This window comes from Mirounga angustirostris, unplaced genomic scaffold (assembly GCF_029215605.1).
Source record: "Mirounga angustirostris isolate CCGP_5_RB_7025 unplaced genomic scaffold, mMirAng1.0.hap1 SCAF_2, whole genome shotgun sequence".
In the NCBI taxonomy this organism is placed as follows: Eukaryota; Metazoa; Chordata; class Mammalia; order Carnivora; family Phocidae; genus Mirounga; species Mirounga angustirostris.
This window is the reverse complement of record NW_026991710.1, coordinates 127540352-127559333: the sequence shown is the minus strand read 5'-3', so window position 1 is coordinate 127559333 and position 18982 is coordinate 127540352. Positions and strand designations below refer to the sequence as shown.

The 18982-nt window shown below is 45.2% G+C and overlaps 2 protein-coding genes across 7 annotated transcripts in view; one reads left to right on the top strand and one right to left on the bottom strand.

Moving 5' to 3' along the window:
• GATB (glutamyl-tRNA amidotransferase subunit B) overlaps positions 1-9828 on the top strand; it is a 92974-nt gene extending 83146 nt beyond the window's left edge. For 2 of the 4 annotated variants that reach the window (XM_045880300.3, XM_064585168.1), the window contains 2 exons: positions 6097-6231; positions 7724-9828. In XM_045880300.3, coding sequence (XP_045736256.2) covers positions 6097-6231; positions 7724-7852 — 264 coding nt within the window. In that variant the 3' untranslated portion in view covers positions 7853-9828. The remainder of the gene's footprint in view (positions 1-6096; positions 6232-7723) is intronic. The other 2 variants (XM_064585169.1, XM_064585170.1) reach the window with 1 other exon arrangement.
• A 5279-nt stretch (positions 9829-15107) lies between these two features.
• The window catches only part of FHIP1A (FHF complex subunit HOOK interacting protein 1A), a 230350-nt gene continuing 226475 nt past the window's right edge, over positions 15108-18982 (bottom strand). For all 3 annotated transcript variants that reach the window (XM_045880302.3, XM_045880303.3, XM_054508706.2), the window contains one exon: positions 15108-16010. In XM_045880302.3, the coding sequence (XP_045736258.1) occupies positions 15757-16010 (254 nt within the window). In that variant the 3' untranslated portion in view covers positions 15108-15756. The remainder of the gene's footprint in view (positions 16011-18982) is intronic.

The following is an 18982-nucleotide window of genomic DNA, read 5'->3' as shown; positions in this document are numbered from 1 at the left end:
ATATGTTTCTAGGAATTGATCCATTTCTTCTAGATTATTCAGTTTTCTGGCATGTAAGTTTTCACGGTATCTTTTTTTTTTTTTATGTTAGTCACCATACATCATTAGTTTTTGATGTGGTGATCCACGATCCATTGTTTTCTTTTTTTTTTTTTAATTATATTATGTTAGTCATTCACGGTATCTTTTGAATTTCTCTGGTATCAGTTATAACTTTCATTTCCAACTTTATTTGGGACCCCTTTTTTTCTTGATGAGTCTGACTAAAAGTGCCAATTTGGCTTATCTTTTCAAAGGGACAGCTTTTGGTTTCATTGATCTTTTCTGTGTGTGTGTGTGTATTTGTTTTATTTCTACTCTGATCTTTATTACTTCCTTCCTTCTACTAAGTTTGGGCATTGTTTATTCTCCTTTTTCTAGTTTCTTTAGGTGTGAGGTTAGATTGTTTGAGACTTTTCTTGTTTCTTGAGGGAGGCATGTATTGCTGTAAACTTCCCTCTGAGAACATTTGCTTGTGCTGCATTCCATAGATTCTGGAATGCTTTGTTTCCATTTTCATTTGTTTCAAGGTATTTTTTTTTTAATTTTGTCTTTGATTTCTTTGTTGACCCATTGTTTATTCAGTAGCATGTTGTTTAGCCTCCACATGTTTGTGTGCTTTCCAGTTTTTCTCTTGAAATCGATATCTAGTTTCACACTGTTGTGGTCAGAAAAGATGCTTGATATAATTTCAGTTCTTTTAAATTTATTGAGACTTGTTTTATGGCCAATGTGATCTGTCCTGGAGAATGTTCCATGCGCACTCGAAAAAAATATGTATTCTGCTGTTTTGAGGTGGTATGCTCTTTGTTTATCTATTAAGTCCATCTGGTCTAGTGTGTCATTTAAGACCACTGTTTCCTTATTGATTTTCTGTCTGGATGATCTATCCATTGATGTAAGTGAGGTGTTATAGGCCCCTACTATTATTATACAGTTGAGCCTTGAACAATATAGGTTTGAACTGGACAGGTCTACTTATACACGTTTTTTTTTTTCAATATATATTAGAAAGGTTTTATTTTGTAAATACAACTTTTTTCACGTTGTTTTTCCATTTTTGTTTTAACACATGTAATAGTGTTTGTGTAAGACAATATTGATGTGTAGGTACTGACAGATGATTCTTGTGAACAGAGAACATTCACTTACAGTATTGATAAGTACAGTACAGAAATGTATTTCTCTTTGATTTTAATAACATTTTCTTCTAGTTTATTGAAAGGATACAGTATATAATATATATAATTACAAAATATATGTTAAACAACTGTTTACATTATCAGGCTTCTGGTCTAGAGTAGGCTGTTAGTACTTAAGTTTTGGGGGAGTCAAAAGTTCTATGTGGTTTTTGACTACACAGATCAGCACCCCTAACTTCCATGTTGTTCAAGGGCCAAATGTAGGATGTGAGGGCGATCTGGCTGTGACATCTGTCACCCCATTGATCGCCAGGGTTGATTCGGCTGATCTGGCTGGCTAGGCGGGTGTCCCCTTCCTCCCTCACCGCTCCATGTGCGTCCCTCCCGAAGCTGCGCGCTCGGTCGAAGAGGACAACCTTCCCCGATAGAGGAGGACCGTTCTTCGGTCAAGGGTATAGGAGTAGCTGCGCTCCCTTGCTAGAACCTCCAAACGAGCTCTCAAGGGCCAAATGTATTACTGTTAATTATTCCCTTTGTGTTACTGTTTGCTTTGTATATTTAGGTCCTCCTGTATTGGGTGCATAGATATAATTGTTCTATCCTCTTGTTGGATTGATCCTTTTATCATTATGTAGTGCTCTTTGTCTTGTTACAGTCTGTCTTAAAAATCTATTTTGTCTGATATAATTATTGGTATCCCAGCTTTCTTTTCATTTCCATTTACATAGAATGGCTTTTTTTATCCCTTCACTTTCAGTGTCTGTGTGTCTTTATATCTGAAATGAGTCTCTTGTAAGGCAGCATTTTGGGGTCTTTTTTTTTTTTTTAATCAGTTCAGCCACCCTATGTGTTTTGAATGGAGCATTTAATTCATTTACATTTAAAGTAATTGTTCGGTATGTACTTACTGCCATTTTGTTCATTGTTTTCTGGTTGTTTTTGTAGTTCTCTGTTCCTTTTTCTCTTGCTCTCTTGTGGTTTGATGACTTTTAGTGTTATGTTTGATTTCTTTTTCTTTATTTTGCATGTGTCTATTATAGGTCTTTGGTTTATGGTTACTATGAGGTTTTTAATATAATACCCTATGTATATGGCAGTCTATTTTAAGTTGATGGTCGCTAAAGTTCAAACACTAAAGCACTAGTGTTTTCTAAAAGCACTACATTTTTCCTCCCCTTCCCATTATGTTTTTGACATCATATTTTAAATCTTTTTATTTTGTGTGTACTCCTTAACTAATTTTTGTAGATATAGTTGATTTTACTACTTTTGTCTTTTAACCTTCATACTACCTTTACTGTATATTTGCTTTTATCAGAGATTTTTTCTTTCATAATTTTCTTACTTCTGGTTGTGGCCTTTTCTTTCTTACTCCCTATAGGGCGCCTGGGTGACTCAATCGGTTAAGCGTCTGCCTTCGGCTCAGGTCATGATCCCAGGGTCCTGGGATCAAGCCCGGCATCGGGCTCCCTGCTCAGTGGAGAGCCTGCTTCTCCCTCTCCCTCTGCTGCTCCCCCTGCTTGTGCTCTTTCTCTCTGTCAAATAAATAAATAAAATCTTTAAAAAAAAAAAAAAAAAGCCCTGTAACATTTCTTGTAAGGCTGGTTTAGTGGTGAGGAATTCCTTTAGCTTTTCTTTCTGGGAAACTCTCTCTCTCTCCTTCAATTCTAAATGATAATCGTGCCAGGTAGTATTCATGGTTGTAGGTTTTTTCCTTTCAGCACTTTGAATATATCATGCCATTCTCTTCTGGCCTGCAAGACTTCTGTGGAAAAATCAGCTAATAGTCTTATGGGGTTTCCCTTGTACATAACTAGTTGCTTTCCTTTTGCTGCTTTTAAGATTCTCTTTTTCTTTTTGCTATTCATCTTTGGTGATTTCCACTACCATCTTCCAGATGATGATCCATTCTTCATTCTTCTGCATCCTCTAATTTGCTGTTGATTCCTTCTCCTGTATTTTTTATTTGTTATTGTATTCTTCAGCTCTGATTGGTTCTTTTTCATATTTTCTCTTTGTTGTAGTTCTCACTGTGTTCATCCACTCTTCTCCCAAGTTTGGCAAGCATCTTTATGACTGTTAATTTGAACTCCTTATCAGGTAGATTGCATATCTCCATTTTGTTAAGTTGGGGTTTTTTTGGTGGGTGGTTTTTTTTTTTTTTTTTTGAGGTTTTGTCTTATTCTTTTGTTTGGAACATATTCTTCTGTCTCTTCATTTTGCCTGTCTGTATTTGTTTCTGTGTATTAAGCAGATCAGCTACATTTCCCAGTCTTTAAATCTTTTTTTTTTTTTTAATTTTTATTCATTTGAGAGAGACTGAGAGAGAGCATGAGAGGGGGGAGGGTCAGAGGCAGAAGCAGACTCCCCGCCGAGCAGGGAGCCCGACGCAGGACTCGATCCCGGGACTCCAGGATCATGACCTGAGCCGAAGGCAGTCGCCCAACCGACTGAGCCACCCAGGCACCCTACATTTCCCAGTCTTGAAGGAGTGACGTTATGTGGGTGTCCTGTGGGGCCCAGAAACACAGCCTCTCCTGGTCATTAGAACCAAGTGCTCCGGAGTGTTCCCTCTGTGGATTGCATGCGCTGTTTTGCTGTGCTTGGCCACTGGTGCTGCAGGCACGCTGGTGAGCAGGGCTGGCCCCCAGCCTACCTGGCTGCAGTGCGTGTCTGTAACTGCTGTGGGCATGCTGGTGGGGCCAGCCAGGTCCACCCACCACAGCAGGGCAGGAGCCACTTTGGGGGAGTGCTGGTCCCTGCTAGGCCCCAGGTGTGGTGCACAGGAACTGCTTGGAGGGGTGCCTGTCAGGACAGGCAGGGTAGGTCTGCAGGGGAACATTTGGGTGGGTTGAGTTGTGCTAGCAAGGTAGATGGAGAGTATCAGAAATGGCGCCCACCAGTGCGCCATTTCTTCCTTTGGCCAAGCAAGTTCCCACAGATCCACATGCCTCTGGCACATACCCTGAGATCAGTCAATAAATCTCCTTCGTGTATGGCCCAAGCACTTCTCAAACTGCCGCCTCTGAGCTGGATGTCAGAGTGAGCTTGTGTGCCTGCCCTGGAAGAGCAGAATCTCTGTTTCCTATAGCCCTCCTGCTCTCCCTGCTGATTTTTAAAAGTCGATTATGGGGATGGGGCTCATCTTCCCAGTGCAGGTCCGCAGGGCAGGGGTGCCGGATGCAGGGCCTGAACCTTAGGGAGGACCTCGGCATTTGTGGTATCCGCCCCGCCTGTGGAGTGCCACACCAGGCGTGTGGGTCCTGACTAGACCACATCTCTGCCAGACCCTCCTGCCCATCTCAGTGTGGCTTTTTCTTTAGATCTTCAGTTGTGGAAGAGCTGTTCTGCTAGTCTTCAGGTGGTCATCAGCAAGGGTGGTTCTACATGTAGATGTAGTTTGGGTGTGTCCATGGGGGAGACAGGTTCAGGATCATCTTACTCTGCCATTGTGATCATGTCCCCCCTAACATGTATTTACTCATAGAATTAGAAACAGTGTTTTAACAATTGATTTAAGTCAATTTAAGAAAAACATATCAGGGAAAGAGGTCAAAGAAACTCTTCAGACTTGCTTTTGGCAACTCCCCGAGTATAATCTGCATTACAGATTGTTCTGGTCTCCATTTCCTATGCTGCTGACACTCCATTAGTAAGTTTGTTGAAGGCAGGGAAAGTTCTTATCTGCTTTTGTGGCCCTCTCCCTCAGTGCCTTACCCCTTTTCTGGCTGAATAAATAGTTGCAAAATTGACTGGAGGCATATATATTCAGTATTTTTCTAAGAGCAACGACAGGTTTTCCAAAAGCAGCCAGGGCTGTGCAGTGTAGCCAGAGGGGTGCCCTGCAGGGGAGCTCCTGGGAGGGCCCACCAAAGACCTCTCTTGGCCACAGTCGCTGTGGGTACTCGGACAGCTGAGCTGAAGGGGCACTGACTGTTGCAGCCATGATAAATATCTGTGGTTTGTTTCCATCCAGACTGGGGAAAACTTCGAGCTCTACTGAGATTCCAGGCATCTTCCCCTTCCTTTGTTTTGCTGTATGTGCTAATTATTGACAAGCTCTGTTTTTCTGGGAGGAGTGGCTCCTGGCTGGCCTGTTCTCAGCCAGAATGTTCACAAGGAACATTCCGTGCTCGGTACTGACTGCAGGCAGAGATGAAGGAGGCACCACAGGAGACTAACCGAGGAACCCAACACACCCCCCCGCCCTTCCAGCTTACACTAGAAAAACAAGAGGAATGAGGAAAGCTACCCTAGGAAATGCCTTCTTTAAAAATTTATTCCTTTTCCCCCTACTTTGATAAGTTTGGGAATTTGTTATTGCTGCTCTTTTTTTTTAAGTAGAAAAATACACGATTAACTTAATTATTCCAGCCAGCTTTGGGCCTAGCTCCACCGGTAGGGGATAAACGTGGCATGGCAGAGGCCCCTGTGGATTATGATTTATGTGTTTAGTTATTTTCCATTTTGTAGCTTCATTACGGGGCCACTTTCTTGCTCCCTGAACGTCCTGATTCCCAGCAGGCTGACTGTGTGTGGATGTCACGGCAGGGCAGCGGCTACCACGCTCAGCCTCTGCCACCCGCTCCTTCAGCAGAGGAGCACCTCAGTTAATCTGTTCGGTGGACGGGAGACGGAGCTGCGCCTGGCTCTCCGGCTTGTGATCTGGCACCTCCGCCAGCCCCTCTCTGCCGTGGGGTTTGAGTCCGAGCGGGAAGGTGCCCGGTGTGTCTGCGCGCCCTCTAGAGCGGCTTCGTCCCAGGTGCTTCAGGAGACGGGCGCCCCATGGGCTAGAGCCACACAGCTGGGACCTCACCGAATCTGCTCTCCCCCACCCCAGCTCTGCTTGTCCTGGCCCCGGGCAAGCGGAGCAAGTATTCACTTCTCCATCTCTCTCCCCCTCCTCTGGCCTGAGGTGTTTGAGGAATTGTGGCAGAGTAAAGGGAAGACTCCATCGCAGATTGTTTCAGAAAAGAAGCTTGAACTGATGCAGGATCAAGAGGCGCTGGAACGGGTCTGCCACACCGTGATGGAGGGGCATCCTCAAGTGGTAATTATCACCTGCAGGGAGAAGAGGGGCTTCATGTGCAGCCGGGGTAAGGCTGGCCAGTGCCGGCCTGAGGACTCGGCCGAGAGCCTCTCCACTGCTTCCCCTCGCAGCCCAGAGGCGCCTCCTAATAAGGGCTGGCCCAGTTTCATCAGGAAGTCCCTAATAAATTGTGTCTGCTTTTAGCTAAGGTCAAGAGCTGAAATTAGGTGAATATTAGAAAAATACAACTTTTCCTACAAGGAATATCCACCCCTGGGGTTTAATCTCATGGAGTTGGGTTTTCAGGGGTGTTGATCAAGCTCACTAGATCCAAGTTTTGACCTCCCAGCATGATGCACTTTGAATCTGTTATAGCTAGCTCTGCTTTATAAGGAGACCTCTCACTAATAAACCAGCAGGCATGACTGCAGAAAGGGAAGAAAGATAGGCAGACACTTTAGCTCCCTGCCTTTAAGAGGTAGGAAGAAAGGCAGAAAGGGAAATTATTTGTAAATTATGGAGAAAATCCTTGACAGGGGCATAGCTGAAAACCAAGTCATTTTGTGTTCTGGGCATAGAACAAAATATAAAAGCTAAAATGAGTACCATCCCTCCCTTCCCAAGTCCAATCATACTGTCTAGAGATTTTTTAGTGGGTAAAAAATTGCTAGCATCTCTTTCAGAATAATACCCCCCCACCCATCAGCTTGCCAGAGACACTAACAGCTCTGAAAAGAGCTCTCGATAAGGAAAATGAGCTTGCGCTGGATCTCGGCAATCCCATCTCCCTGCCTCATCTGTAGTGACTGATAAAGGCACACTTTCCATTTTGGACTCGTTCTGCGGCACCGAGTGCAGATACCCACAGATGTCATTACCCATCAAGATGCTGCAGAGCGGAAGGTCAGGGTGGGTGGCCCTGACAGTCCGTGGCTATTTGACAGGAATCCGGAGGCTCCTGCTTTTGTTGTCCCCATCTTGCCCACCACAGTGCACTCCCCAACCCAAATGCTCCCAGAGAGTTGCCATTTTGTGGATTTGTTTTCTGATAAACACATCGTCTTGGCAGGGAGTTGGGGGGAGAAGGAAAGCCATGCATTTCAGTGCCTGCTGACCACCACTGGAAGATTAGAGAAGGACCTCACTCTGACTAGACTAGGTCATTCATCTTAGGTTACTCACCCCGAGACCGAGAAGCTCTGCGTCCTCATGTCACTGTGGTGCCCAGGCGAGCGCCCTCGTCCCTGTGCACCAGCTCTCGCTGTAGCCAGCACTCACAATGCGTCACAGCCCTCTCCTTGCCCACTTTCCCCAAAAGGCAGAGTGGCTAGCATCCCATGTGACAGGAGCCCAGAGACCTCGGAAGCTCACCTCCTCCCTCTTCCTTTTCTCATTTTGTATCAAATGCTAACAGAAAAGAAACTGAATTTGTCAGTAAACGTAAACCTTAACTTAGCATTTTTAAGTACGCGTGTCATTATTTTCTCCTCTAAAACAGTTCCTATCTTTAAAGGTAATGGACGTGAAGAGGGGAAACCCCAGAGCTATAAACAAACTGATTGGGTTGGTCCGAAAAGCAACTCTCAGCCGAGCAGACCCGACTGTGATAAAGAAGATCCTGGAGAGGAAGCTGTCGTCATGAGCCGTTCTGGGTCCCTCTGTGCCCGAAGGAGAGCAGAGTGGCCTCGACTGAGAACAGGAGCCCGTGACGCGTGCCATCCGGGGGCTCCCAGGCCCTGGCCCCAGCTACAGCCCCGGGATGCCACCTACACAGACAGACCAGCCCCGACAGCCCGGCTGCCTCACTTACTTCGAGATGGTTCCAGATGCAGTGGTGGGGAAGAAATAGCACAGTTCCAGTGCTCAGTGATTCGGAACTAAGTGAGACCCTGTTTCAAATGCTGTCACCGTTCTGAGAAAACTTTTCATTCGTTGGGATGCAGTATTTTAGACCTGAAAGTAGATGAGTGGAGCTAAAAACCACCACAGAATCGACACGTTGTAAACAGGAGGCCTCGTGCGGATGGGAAGGAGGGTGTTAGTCTTACTACCTTCCCTCATCCATGGACTCAAAAGTGTCTTTGCCTGTTCAGCTCCCTAGGGATCCCAGAAGGTAGAGGTCTGAGAATTAAATGAAAAATTTTTTGTTAAAAATACACACACACACACAGAAGTTTTCAAATAAATTTAATGAATAAAATAGTGAACTATCACATAAAAAATTAACTTACACTTCAAAGATTGTGCAGTTGACAACTCCCTCCCCACCCCCACCCCCACCCCCAGGCCAAAGAAAGATAAACAAGCCGTAACATTAAATTGATTTGTTCTGCCTGGGAAGAATAAGATGATAAACTAGAACATCAGAATCTTGACCTTTAACAGTAATTGTGGTACAGTTAACAACACCCTCGTGAAGGCTGGGCTGGCTTGGCCCCTGCACTCGGGATGGGAATGCCATTGCTCTCTCCTGCACCCAGCGTGCACCGCGTGCCGCTGTTCCTTCTGACTCGCCACACTTAACGACCGGTTTCAAGGCTGCTTCTGAAGAGTACATGTCAAACTGTGGCATCAGGAGGAGAACAGACTCTCTGCAGTCTCAGATGTTACACAGAATTGCCAAGCCTACCCAGGAGAGTCCGAGCACTTCCCTCACGATGCTGCCGTGGCAGCTGGGGGACTGGGGACAAGCAGGCCTTCCCTGTCACCAATGTAGCAGTGAACAGTGCTCAGGACTTCCCTCCCTCAGAGTGTGACGGAAGCCTCCCTCGGACCCTGCCGGGAAAGCAGGGACAGAAAGGAAACCAGGTGTGTGGTTTATTCCAGACAAGCATGAGGAGGTAAGGTTTTAAAAAAAAAAAAACTTTCAAAAAGAATGACTTAGAATATTGTGAGAGAAGGTGTTCCCTCACCCAGGAGGCCGTGTGGCCCTCACGCATTCTGCTCCAATACTGGAAACTACTGAACCCAGAAGTAAGATATTTTTTCTTTTCAAGAGAGAAAGGCAGAGTCCATTCTCTCTCCTCGCATTGCAGGTCTGAATTACAAATGGGCAAAGACGTTTGAGACTGGATTTTGGCAGGATCGTTGTTTTATAAGAAATAATAGGGTTCAGCTTTGTTTTACAAACTCCATTTTCACCAAAGGTCTGGCTTCTGGGACATCAAACTTTACAGAAGCCACTGGGGGATCTTTCCACACCATTTCAAATCAAGGCCTTGCTTAAATGGGTGATGGGGTGGGGGGGGCGGGGTGAGGAGGCAGCTGATGGAGACAGTTTCCCAAAACTGTTATGTCCAGTGTGAACTGTACTATGGACTGATCATTTCCAGAGAAAAATGCCATCATGAGAACACCTGACCTTTAAGTGATGGGTGTTGACCTCTGACAACTTCCCCATGGTCTTGAATGCCCACAGTTGAAATCCTGAAAACTGGACAGTTACATTGTTATAACTGCTAATAGAAAAGGCACAGCTCAGATACCTTCCTTGGAACCTGACTATATATTCAAAAGATATGTTTGCATAATGGTGTCAGAAATTCACAAAGTATGGCTCTGCTCATAAACAGGCCTCAGTCAAATATAGTTTGAAATACGTCTTTGCATGAGTGAGAATTCAGTCTGGTTCTTTGTTGCTGTTCTGGTGAAAATCTCATTAAAATGTAACAGTTGGTGTCCTCGGTAAAGCCATTGCCATCTGTCATTGGAATCCACACTTATAGTCTGGGAAGGGAATGTGCTGGAAAACTGGCTCTTCTCCAGGTCGGCATGAACCAGCTCTACCTGGTCATGCCCAAACCATGGGTTCTGTTAGTTGAAAAGGAAGTCGGCTGGTTGGTTCTGGTGGGAGGTTGGGAATGTAAGCCTCAACACTAGGCACACTACCTGACACAGAATAACTTTAGTGAAGGTTGATTAAATCGATAAAACAAAATTAGCAGACAGCCTTTTGTGGGCCTTTTGGTATGAGAGGTTGGTGCTGCCAACTAGTAGGCTTTTAAATTCTGGACATCTGGGTCTAGGAAGGAGCTTCTTGACTCTATCCAGGCTTATGCATCAAGGTGAACTTCTGTTTTTATCTTTCAAAGTGTATGTGCCCCAAGAAAAGGAAGCTAATTGTAATTTATACCAAGTTTAGCATGTTTTAGCTGAGCTTACACACATACACTTTTGTAATTATTGCTTATCTGGAAGAAGGCTATGGAATTTTTGAAAGTACACACCCTTCTAGAGCTTTGAGTTGATTAATTCAATACACAGCTTATGGAAATGACCCACAGTTCATATCGTCTTTTTCATTTCTATTGAATGTGCTGCATCACTTCAAGGATTCTACATAGTGACTACTGGGGGAGAAAACACACTGAGTCTATCTCAAAGGCCATGTTATTTACCCAGTACCAAGAGCAGCATGGAAACGGCTGCCATGCTTCTCTGGCACATCTTAGACAAATGTCTTCATGGATTATTTGTGAACACGGCTAGCCCTAAAGTGAGAGATGGATAGAATCTGATTGAAATCCTCTCTCATTGCCTCCCTTAGTCAAACAATTTAGCAAAAATCATTTAAGTAAGATCAACACCAAATTCCCTCTTAAAAATATCTCCAGGCAAAAAGGGGCCTTGTTACAGGTCTTTTGCAGACTTGTCCCAATAAAAAGTCAGCAGACACACTCAGAAGCACAGACTTCTGCAGCCTCAGCTCCATGAAATTTATAATCTGGCCCAAGAGTTTCCCCACCTGGGTGGCTCAGTTGTTAAGCATCTGCCTTTGGCTCGGGTCATGATCCCCCAGGGTCCTGGGATCAAGCCCCGCATCGGGCTCCCTGCTCAGCAGGAAGCCTGCTTCTCCGCCTTCCACCTCCCCTGCTTGTGTTCCCTCTCTCGCTGTCTCTGTCAAATAAATAAAATCTTTAAAAAAAAAAAAAGTTTCCATCGCCCTTGTCAGATTCTAAAATGACACAGTAAATCTCAGCTCCCCAAGAGATGCCTGAACTATACATTGAACGCATACCGACCATGCCTACTGGGGGTCTTGTAACTTGTGTGGCTGACAGTGAGGTTTACTCACACGTCATAAGACAGGAACAAAATTCACAATGACCCAAAAGGATGGGAAGGGTCAGTCCTAGCTAAAATCATCATCTGTCTCAGGATCCTAAGTGCAGACACCGAGGAACTAAAGGCTTCCCCCATCGTGTCCCTGTCCTCTTCCCTGTGGGGAACCTCACCAAAAATCTTTCATTAATGCCCTGTTTGTTTATCCAGTTAATGAGTGGCCGGAGAATATGTCCTCCAAAACAAGTAATGGCCCAATAAATGCCTGAACGTAGAGAGGATTTACTGAGGCAAAATTATCCCGAAAACAATTCTTAGTCTTCCAAAGAGCTCTTTCTAAAGCATTAAGTTTATGACAGTCATTCAAGAGAGGGGGAAAAAAAATCAACTCCATTTTCTTAAAATGCTTCCTCGATGATGTGATTTAAGGATGGAGTATAAACCGGTTTGACAGTGTACTGTGTTAAGCTGTGATCTGATGGAGGAGTGCTGTGGGATTTATAGAACGATGGCTGAAGCGAGAAGGGGGCCTGAGAATATCTGCTTAATGACTTAGAGCTGGTGTGGCCCCAGCCACCAGAGGACCACTGCTTCCAGGAAAAGCCAACACTGCAGAGCTGGCTGCGATTCACGGCAAGCCACAAATTTACACCAGCCCGGGCCAGTGACTTGGAAGTTGCACATGCAATAATAGCTGTCCTGCAATAACGTCTTTCATAAAAATGGCAAGCTTGATAGCCATTTCAGTAAATAGACCTATCATTCGCAATTAAACTGAACTGCCCTTAAATGAGAACTGGAGCTCATGCTGCACACATTGCCCAGCTCGCCCATGACACAGCCCACCCCGGCCAGGCAGCACTCTCACGAAAGCGACCTGGGCACACGGATCCGGATTGAAAATGTGCAGCCCTTCCACAACCCCGAAGCTCGGAACAGCTGGGCAGCAACCCAACACGATCACGGCAACCAAGCCCGTTCAGAGCCGTCAAAACATCTTTCCACCCTGAATACCACTGGCTGCCCAAATTGAACATTCAGGCAACCCAAATATTCTCGTATCCTGTTTCTGGATTCTGTTCCTAAGAGGATGCTCTCCCGACAACACCAGGGCTCCATGATGTCTCAATGGACTGGAAACCAGCAACTACATCTGACCTAAATCAAAGCCACTACCACAAAGGTACTCCTGAGGACATAAAAGACCTGAATGCATCCTCCCTACCCATGACAGAGACCTCAGTTCCAACCCACCAATATGGCAAAGTATTTTTCAAGACAGTACTAGGTGAAAGGGCAGCAATTTCATGATTCCTCTAAATAACAAGGAAAGGAAGTACTGATAATGAAAATCACATCTCTTCAACTGGTTATTCCAGCATCCCTGTTTCATGGCTGGGAAATTGTACCCCCCAAGAAACTGTATTTTAGGCTAAACTCACCTGCAATTTCTTTGATTGAAATTTTAAAAACATTTCCTTGGTCATTTCTAAAAGTCAATTTTAAATATCCCATTGCTCACATATACTTTGAATCATAAAATGCACTCCATCTAGAACTTTACCTCAGACCCAGCATTATGAATTGAGATTTATGTGTGAGGTTCCAGGAACCCTCCAGTTGCTTTCACTGCCCAGGACCATCAGGCTAGACACAGCGACACCATTCTCGGGGCTTTGGCAAAAGGGTCTGTGCCCACTGTGTCTTCCAGCAAGGAGCACAGCGTCTGAGTGGGAGCCTGTCACGTGGAAAAGTGACCATACTCCGGGGCCACATTTTAAAGCATATGCCAGTCTCTTGACAAATTTCTCCCAAACACATGACAAAAAAATTTCTAAGAGCCTCACCTATTACTTTGATTGGAATATTCTATTTCATTACCATGATTTTTTCCCACCAAGGAGTTCCCATCATCACCCACCTGCTGTATAGTATCTTCCTATCTGCCTAGATCAAAGTTCATTCCTCTGAACCCCTCAGGATTTGCCTTCTCCTATTTATAGCCTCAGGACTCTGCGGTTTCTCCTATGTCCACACCATTCCCTGAACCATCCTCACCTAAGCTACCCAGCTGTTTCCCTCAACCCTGTGGGGTTTGCCAGTTCTCCATAATGTATTTCCAGGTCAAATTTCTGACTTCATTTTGAAAACCCTTGAACACAATACTCTGGAGGGAGGCCTATACCGGATTCAGAAAGATGAACCAGTTCCCAATTTCCAAATAGGGTTATCGTGTGAGTTTGCTACAGCACCCCAACCTGGGAGTTAATTTTCCCAACTCCCACTCCAGATACTGGTCATCTCTGTCCTCCTTTAAGGTAAGTCTAGTTCAGTACCTATTTTAAAAAATGCTAGGAGGCACAAAAGCAATTTCTTTCCTAAAAGGGCACCTCTACACAGGGGACTGTGGTGTTCTGTATGTAATAAAGCAACATGGACGGAAGAAGAATTGACACCAACACCAGATAATGGAGAGAAGTGTACATCACATCAAAAAGCTAAGGAATACACTTCCCGGGTGTGACTTTCGCCTTTCACGTGCCTGGTAAGTCCAAACTGGAAGATAAATACTTGTGCAAAACAAAGCTAGAGGAAAATAAATTACAGCTTAAAATCCACCTTCCTGTTCCTTTTTCTCTATCTTGAGCCACCTTCTTTTCCAGGGGAGACCTGGGGTTTGCCAATACAAGTGAGTGCCAGGAAGCCACGAGCGGGTCCGTCCGCAGGGCCTCGTACACTCCCTGCCATAGCACAGCAGGGCAAACCCTTTTTCAAGACAGACGGATGTGAAGCCAGAAGTGGACAACAAGGTCGGTATCTTTGGTTTCTTGCTTGGACTGGGAAACACTGTGAGGCTGGCTGCTGAGAGCCTCCTAGCCCAGACCAGGTCTCCTAGGGGCCTCGTTCCATGGGCTGGCTCGCTCTCAATACAAAGCTGCTCCAAGATCCGGGCAGGGCAAAAGGGCAGCAGCCTCGGCTCTGCAGGGTCTCAGATATGATTCTGTCTCCCGCTGCCCTCCTCTGCAAGGGCCCTGATTAAACCCAGACCCGTACTCCGAACCCCGAGCGCCACACCTAGGGCCGCCCCCAGGGCTCAGCAGCCCTGTCCACAAAGAAAACAAGGAGAGCTGGGACTTCCAATTTCCCTCCAAACAGGGAGGCCCACCCTTGTTATGTGCTTCTCACCTGCCCAAAATAGAGGGGGTGGAGTTGAATATCCATAAACATCAGCTGTTCATGGTCTCATTTTTAATGCACAATTATTGTGTGTGTTCCCCCTCTTGGTGGCTTAAGGAGACCGCCGCTAAGTATAATTACACCTCTTGGAGCAGACGGCAAAGCAGAACAGAGGCACTAATACATCATACTGGGGCCTTCTAATGAACCCCATTACTCAGAAGGCAGCATTTCTGTGTGCAGTGAGCCACCGGCAGGCACTTGGCTTTGCAGGGCTCCCCGTGACCTGTTTGCACTAACATCCCAGGTCCCAAAGAGGCTGTACAGTTCCTGTTTCTCTGCAAAGTGCAACGTAGGAGAGAACACAAACAGAATCTAAAATAATCGCCAATATTTTTACAGGTTACATTTAGTTTACCTTTATCCTTTTCCCCCGCTCCGTATGCCCCCCTTGCCCCCCAAAAAACCACCGTGAAATAGCTTCACAAATTAATGTTTGCCTTTCATAAAACACTTAAAAAATAATGATACAGAAGTATACGATACCCTGCATTCTTCATCAGATCAAACTTCTAAAAACCAAGGTAATAGTTTGCATAAGTACATTTCATTTTGTGCAAATCTTACTAAAATAAGACTATTTCCAGTGTTTAAGTAGTGATATACTGATTAAAGAAAGCTCTCAAGCAACAAGAAAATTTCCCCGCATTCCAAATTCTCAACTACATCTGACTTCCCAGGCAAAGAGCTGAGACCAGTGGTTTTGCCTGCACCATAAGGCAACGTGTTGGGCAGAGTGCAAACCTTGGAAGTAAAATGCAAAGGGACAGAAGATATGTGCTTGTGTGATGGAGGCAAGAGGGGCTCCACCTTCATTCTTCCCTTTTATAAAATGGAGCCAAGATGCAGAAGGCAACGGAGAAGATGTGCATTCTTCACGTGCTGTGTGGAAGAGCTTAGCCTTCTGACATGGGGTACTTCCAGAAACCACCGAACCCCAGTATTTGCTTAGTGGGATCTCAGCTGCAAGATGAGTGACTCAAAGGAATGGGAGAATAACAGTCGGAAAACTTGAGGAAGAAAGAAAACCTGCCAAAGGAGCCACCAGCTTATGAGACTTATATTCTATATAAGGTGGAAAGACCCGGCTAGAGAGGAGGTATACAGAAAATTGTCCTCCCCACAAATCAAGTATTGTCAGGAAATATCAAAGTAGAAATTCTTGTAAGCAGCTTTGCATTTAACATTCAGTCAAGACACTAAAACCTTAAAAAACAAGAACCTCTATTTAAAAAAAAAAAAAAAAAGCTAACAACAGGAGTCCTCAAGGTCACCTAGGATCTTGTAGCACAGAATGGAGTGTTCCTGGGCCAAGGCAGCCAGTTCCTTCAGGAACTCAGGGAAGAGGGCGGCGGCCAGCATGGTGTTCCTCACCGGTAGGGGCAGGCTTGGGGGCACCCCAGCCACCTTGGCTCTGTTTGTCAGGAAGGGCTGAAGCACTCTTGGGGGACCATCCAAAAGGTTCTTGCCGATTCCTGTCCTGGAAGCATCCTGAATGGGATCTGAAACCAGAAAGAAAACAGTCACAGTGACACTCCCTGGTCCTTTACGCCCACCCTCTTACGTGGGGGGGTGGGGGGAGCTGGTGGACTGTCTAGTCGTGACTTCGGTCCCTATCACTGAAGTCTCAAGACACAGCCCTTGAACACACACCCTATTCACTCTGTGGCACACGTATTGGCCCCGCAGATAACCTCCAGCACAGGGCATGTGATAGAAGAGTTTTATCCCAAACCCTGTGCAAGGAACTTTGTGCAGAAATGGTGGCAAGAAAAGAGGTTGCTCAGGAACCCTCCATGCCCAGGACACAGCGAAGGGAAAGAATGATGCCACCGCATCAACCAGGGGAAGACTTAGCTCACTACACGGTATTTGGGGGAGTCCAGAGGCTCCACATGCTCTCCCCAACCTCCTGGTATTGGGTAGACCATCCTACCTTTACCAATCAAGCCCTGATCACATAGCAGAGCTGCCGGAGGCAAGCTGGGCTAAACAAGCCATTCTGAGCTCTCTGCAGCTCCAGCCTCGAGGGCTACCTCACGACCCCCAGCTTCTTGCGGCCGGGACCTCTGGAAGCATGGAAAAAGCCTTTTAAAGGTTGGAAATAATGGAGAGGAAGTTGGGTGCTGGTAAGAGCAACCAGACCAGGAACTTCTCATAACCGTGGGCATCTAGTGGCAGCAAGTGGCTTGGAAGCCTCCCTTTAAGAAAAGTTCCAGGGGTTTCCATGTCAGTTCCAATAACCCAGGTCTGAGATGAGATGAGCCCAAACTTGAACATATTCAAATGACTTGCATTTCCATATCAAATCGGTTTTACTAATTAAAATGGTTCAACTTTCCCAACTACTTAATTCTTAAATATCTTCAGCCCGCATATATTTATAGGAATTATTTATGCCTCCTTCTGCCCCTACACAGTCTCACTACTCATTATAAATCATTACATTCAAGTTCTTCATTATTTTGGCTGCTTTTTAGAATTCAGTCCCATTTTTCAACACTCTGAGAAGAGTGTTGCTTAACCACAGTACTAAAAATTCTTGACATTTATAGTACTTTCCACATCTCACTCCTATAGTCTTTAGTGTTAAAAAAAAAAAATCCTCTGCTTTACTGCTTTAAATATCTTTTAGATTAAAGTTTATCACAGTTCGTGCCATAAAGAACTGGAAGAGTTGCTGAGAATTGGTCCGCTGCTACCTTTTAGCAGAAACCCACGACACGTCCTGACAACAGAGGACGGAAGTGTTGACATCACTGACATGCTGCCCACCCCGGAGACCCCCCCAGTGGCACCCCCACACCAGTCCCCAGCACTGCAGCTCTTCAAAGGGCCCAGCAAAGCTCACGAAGGAAGCTGGCCTGGAGAACAGTGAGCAGTGGGATTCGTGAGCAGTAATTCCAGGCCAAGACTGTTCCTGGAACTGCCTTCTCCATATCTCCTCACTTCTGCATCTTACTAGCAGTGGTTAAGAAGAGCACAGACTCTGCCACTTACCGGCTGAGTGACATCAGGGAGGTTGCTTGACCTCTCTGTACTTTAATGTCCTCATGTGTCAAAAGCACACAGAGTTGCTTTAAGGATTAAAGGAGTCAAGCAACTCAACACCCAAAACACAAATAATCCAATTAAATGCCGGCAGAAGACCTGAAATAATGAGACCACGATGAAATATCACTTTACACCTGTCAGAATGGCTAGAATCAAAAAGACAAGAAATAACAAGTGTTGGCGAGGATGTGGAGAAAAAGGAATCCTCGTGCACTGTTGGTGGGAATGCAAACTGGTGTGGCCACTGTGGAAAACAGTATGGGCATTACTCAAAAATTTTAAAAATTTAAAAAAATTATTATATGATCCATAATTCCACTTTTGGGTGGAATTCAAAGAAAACAAAAACACTACTTTGAAAAGATATGTGCACCTCTATGTTCACTGCAGCATTATTTACAATAGCCAAGATATAGAAGTCAACCTAAATGTCCACTGATGAATGAATAAAGGTGTAGTGTGAGGGGCACGTGGGTGGCTCAGTCGGTTAAGCGTCTGCCTTCGGCTCAGGTCATGATCCCAGGGTCCTGGGATCGAGCCCTGCGTGGGGCTCCCTGCTCAGTGGGGAGTCTGCTTCTCCCTCTGCCTGCCGGTTCCCCTGCTTATGCATGCGCTCTGACAAATAATAAAATCTTTTAAAAATAAAAAAATTTAAAAAATAAAGGTGTTGTGTGTGTGTATGTATACACATAATGTAATATTAGCCATAAAAAAGAATGAGTTCTTGCCATTTGCAACAACATGGATGAACCTTGAGGGTATTATACTAAGTGAAATAAGTCAGACAGAAAAAGACAAATGCCATACGATTTCACTTATATGTGGAATTTAAGAAAAAAAATGAATGAACAAAGAAAAACAGACCAGACTCTCAAACACAGAGAACAAACTGGTGGTTGCCCGAGGAGAGATGGTGGGGGCTGGGGGGGAAACATGAAGGGGATTAAGAGGTACAAACTTCCAGTTATAAAATAAATAAGTCCCAGAGATGAAAGTAAAGCATGCGGAGTATAGTTAATAACACTGTAACACTGTGGTGACAGATGGTGACTACACTTCCCATGGTGAGCACTGAGTAATGCATAGAATTGCTGAATCAATGCCGTACACCTAAAACTGACAGAACACTGTATGTTAATTATGCCTCAATAAACGAACAAAAAAGAGGTAAAAAACCACAGTGAGTCAATAGGTGTAACGTACACAGGGGCCTCTCAATGGCTCATCCGTCACATCGTCAGCAATTCAGCTGCCACTGACCTCAGAGTTCCTGTTTCCTGCCCCGCATGCCATTCCCTGCGCTCGCCTCCTGCCCCATTTTATTAACCAACTAAGGCCTGCATTGCCCTTTAGCCTTGTGTTCTCTACCAGAGTCTGAGATTTCTGAGAGCTGAGCCGGTAGGCGATGCGTCCTTCACGG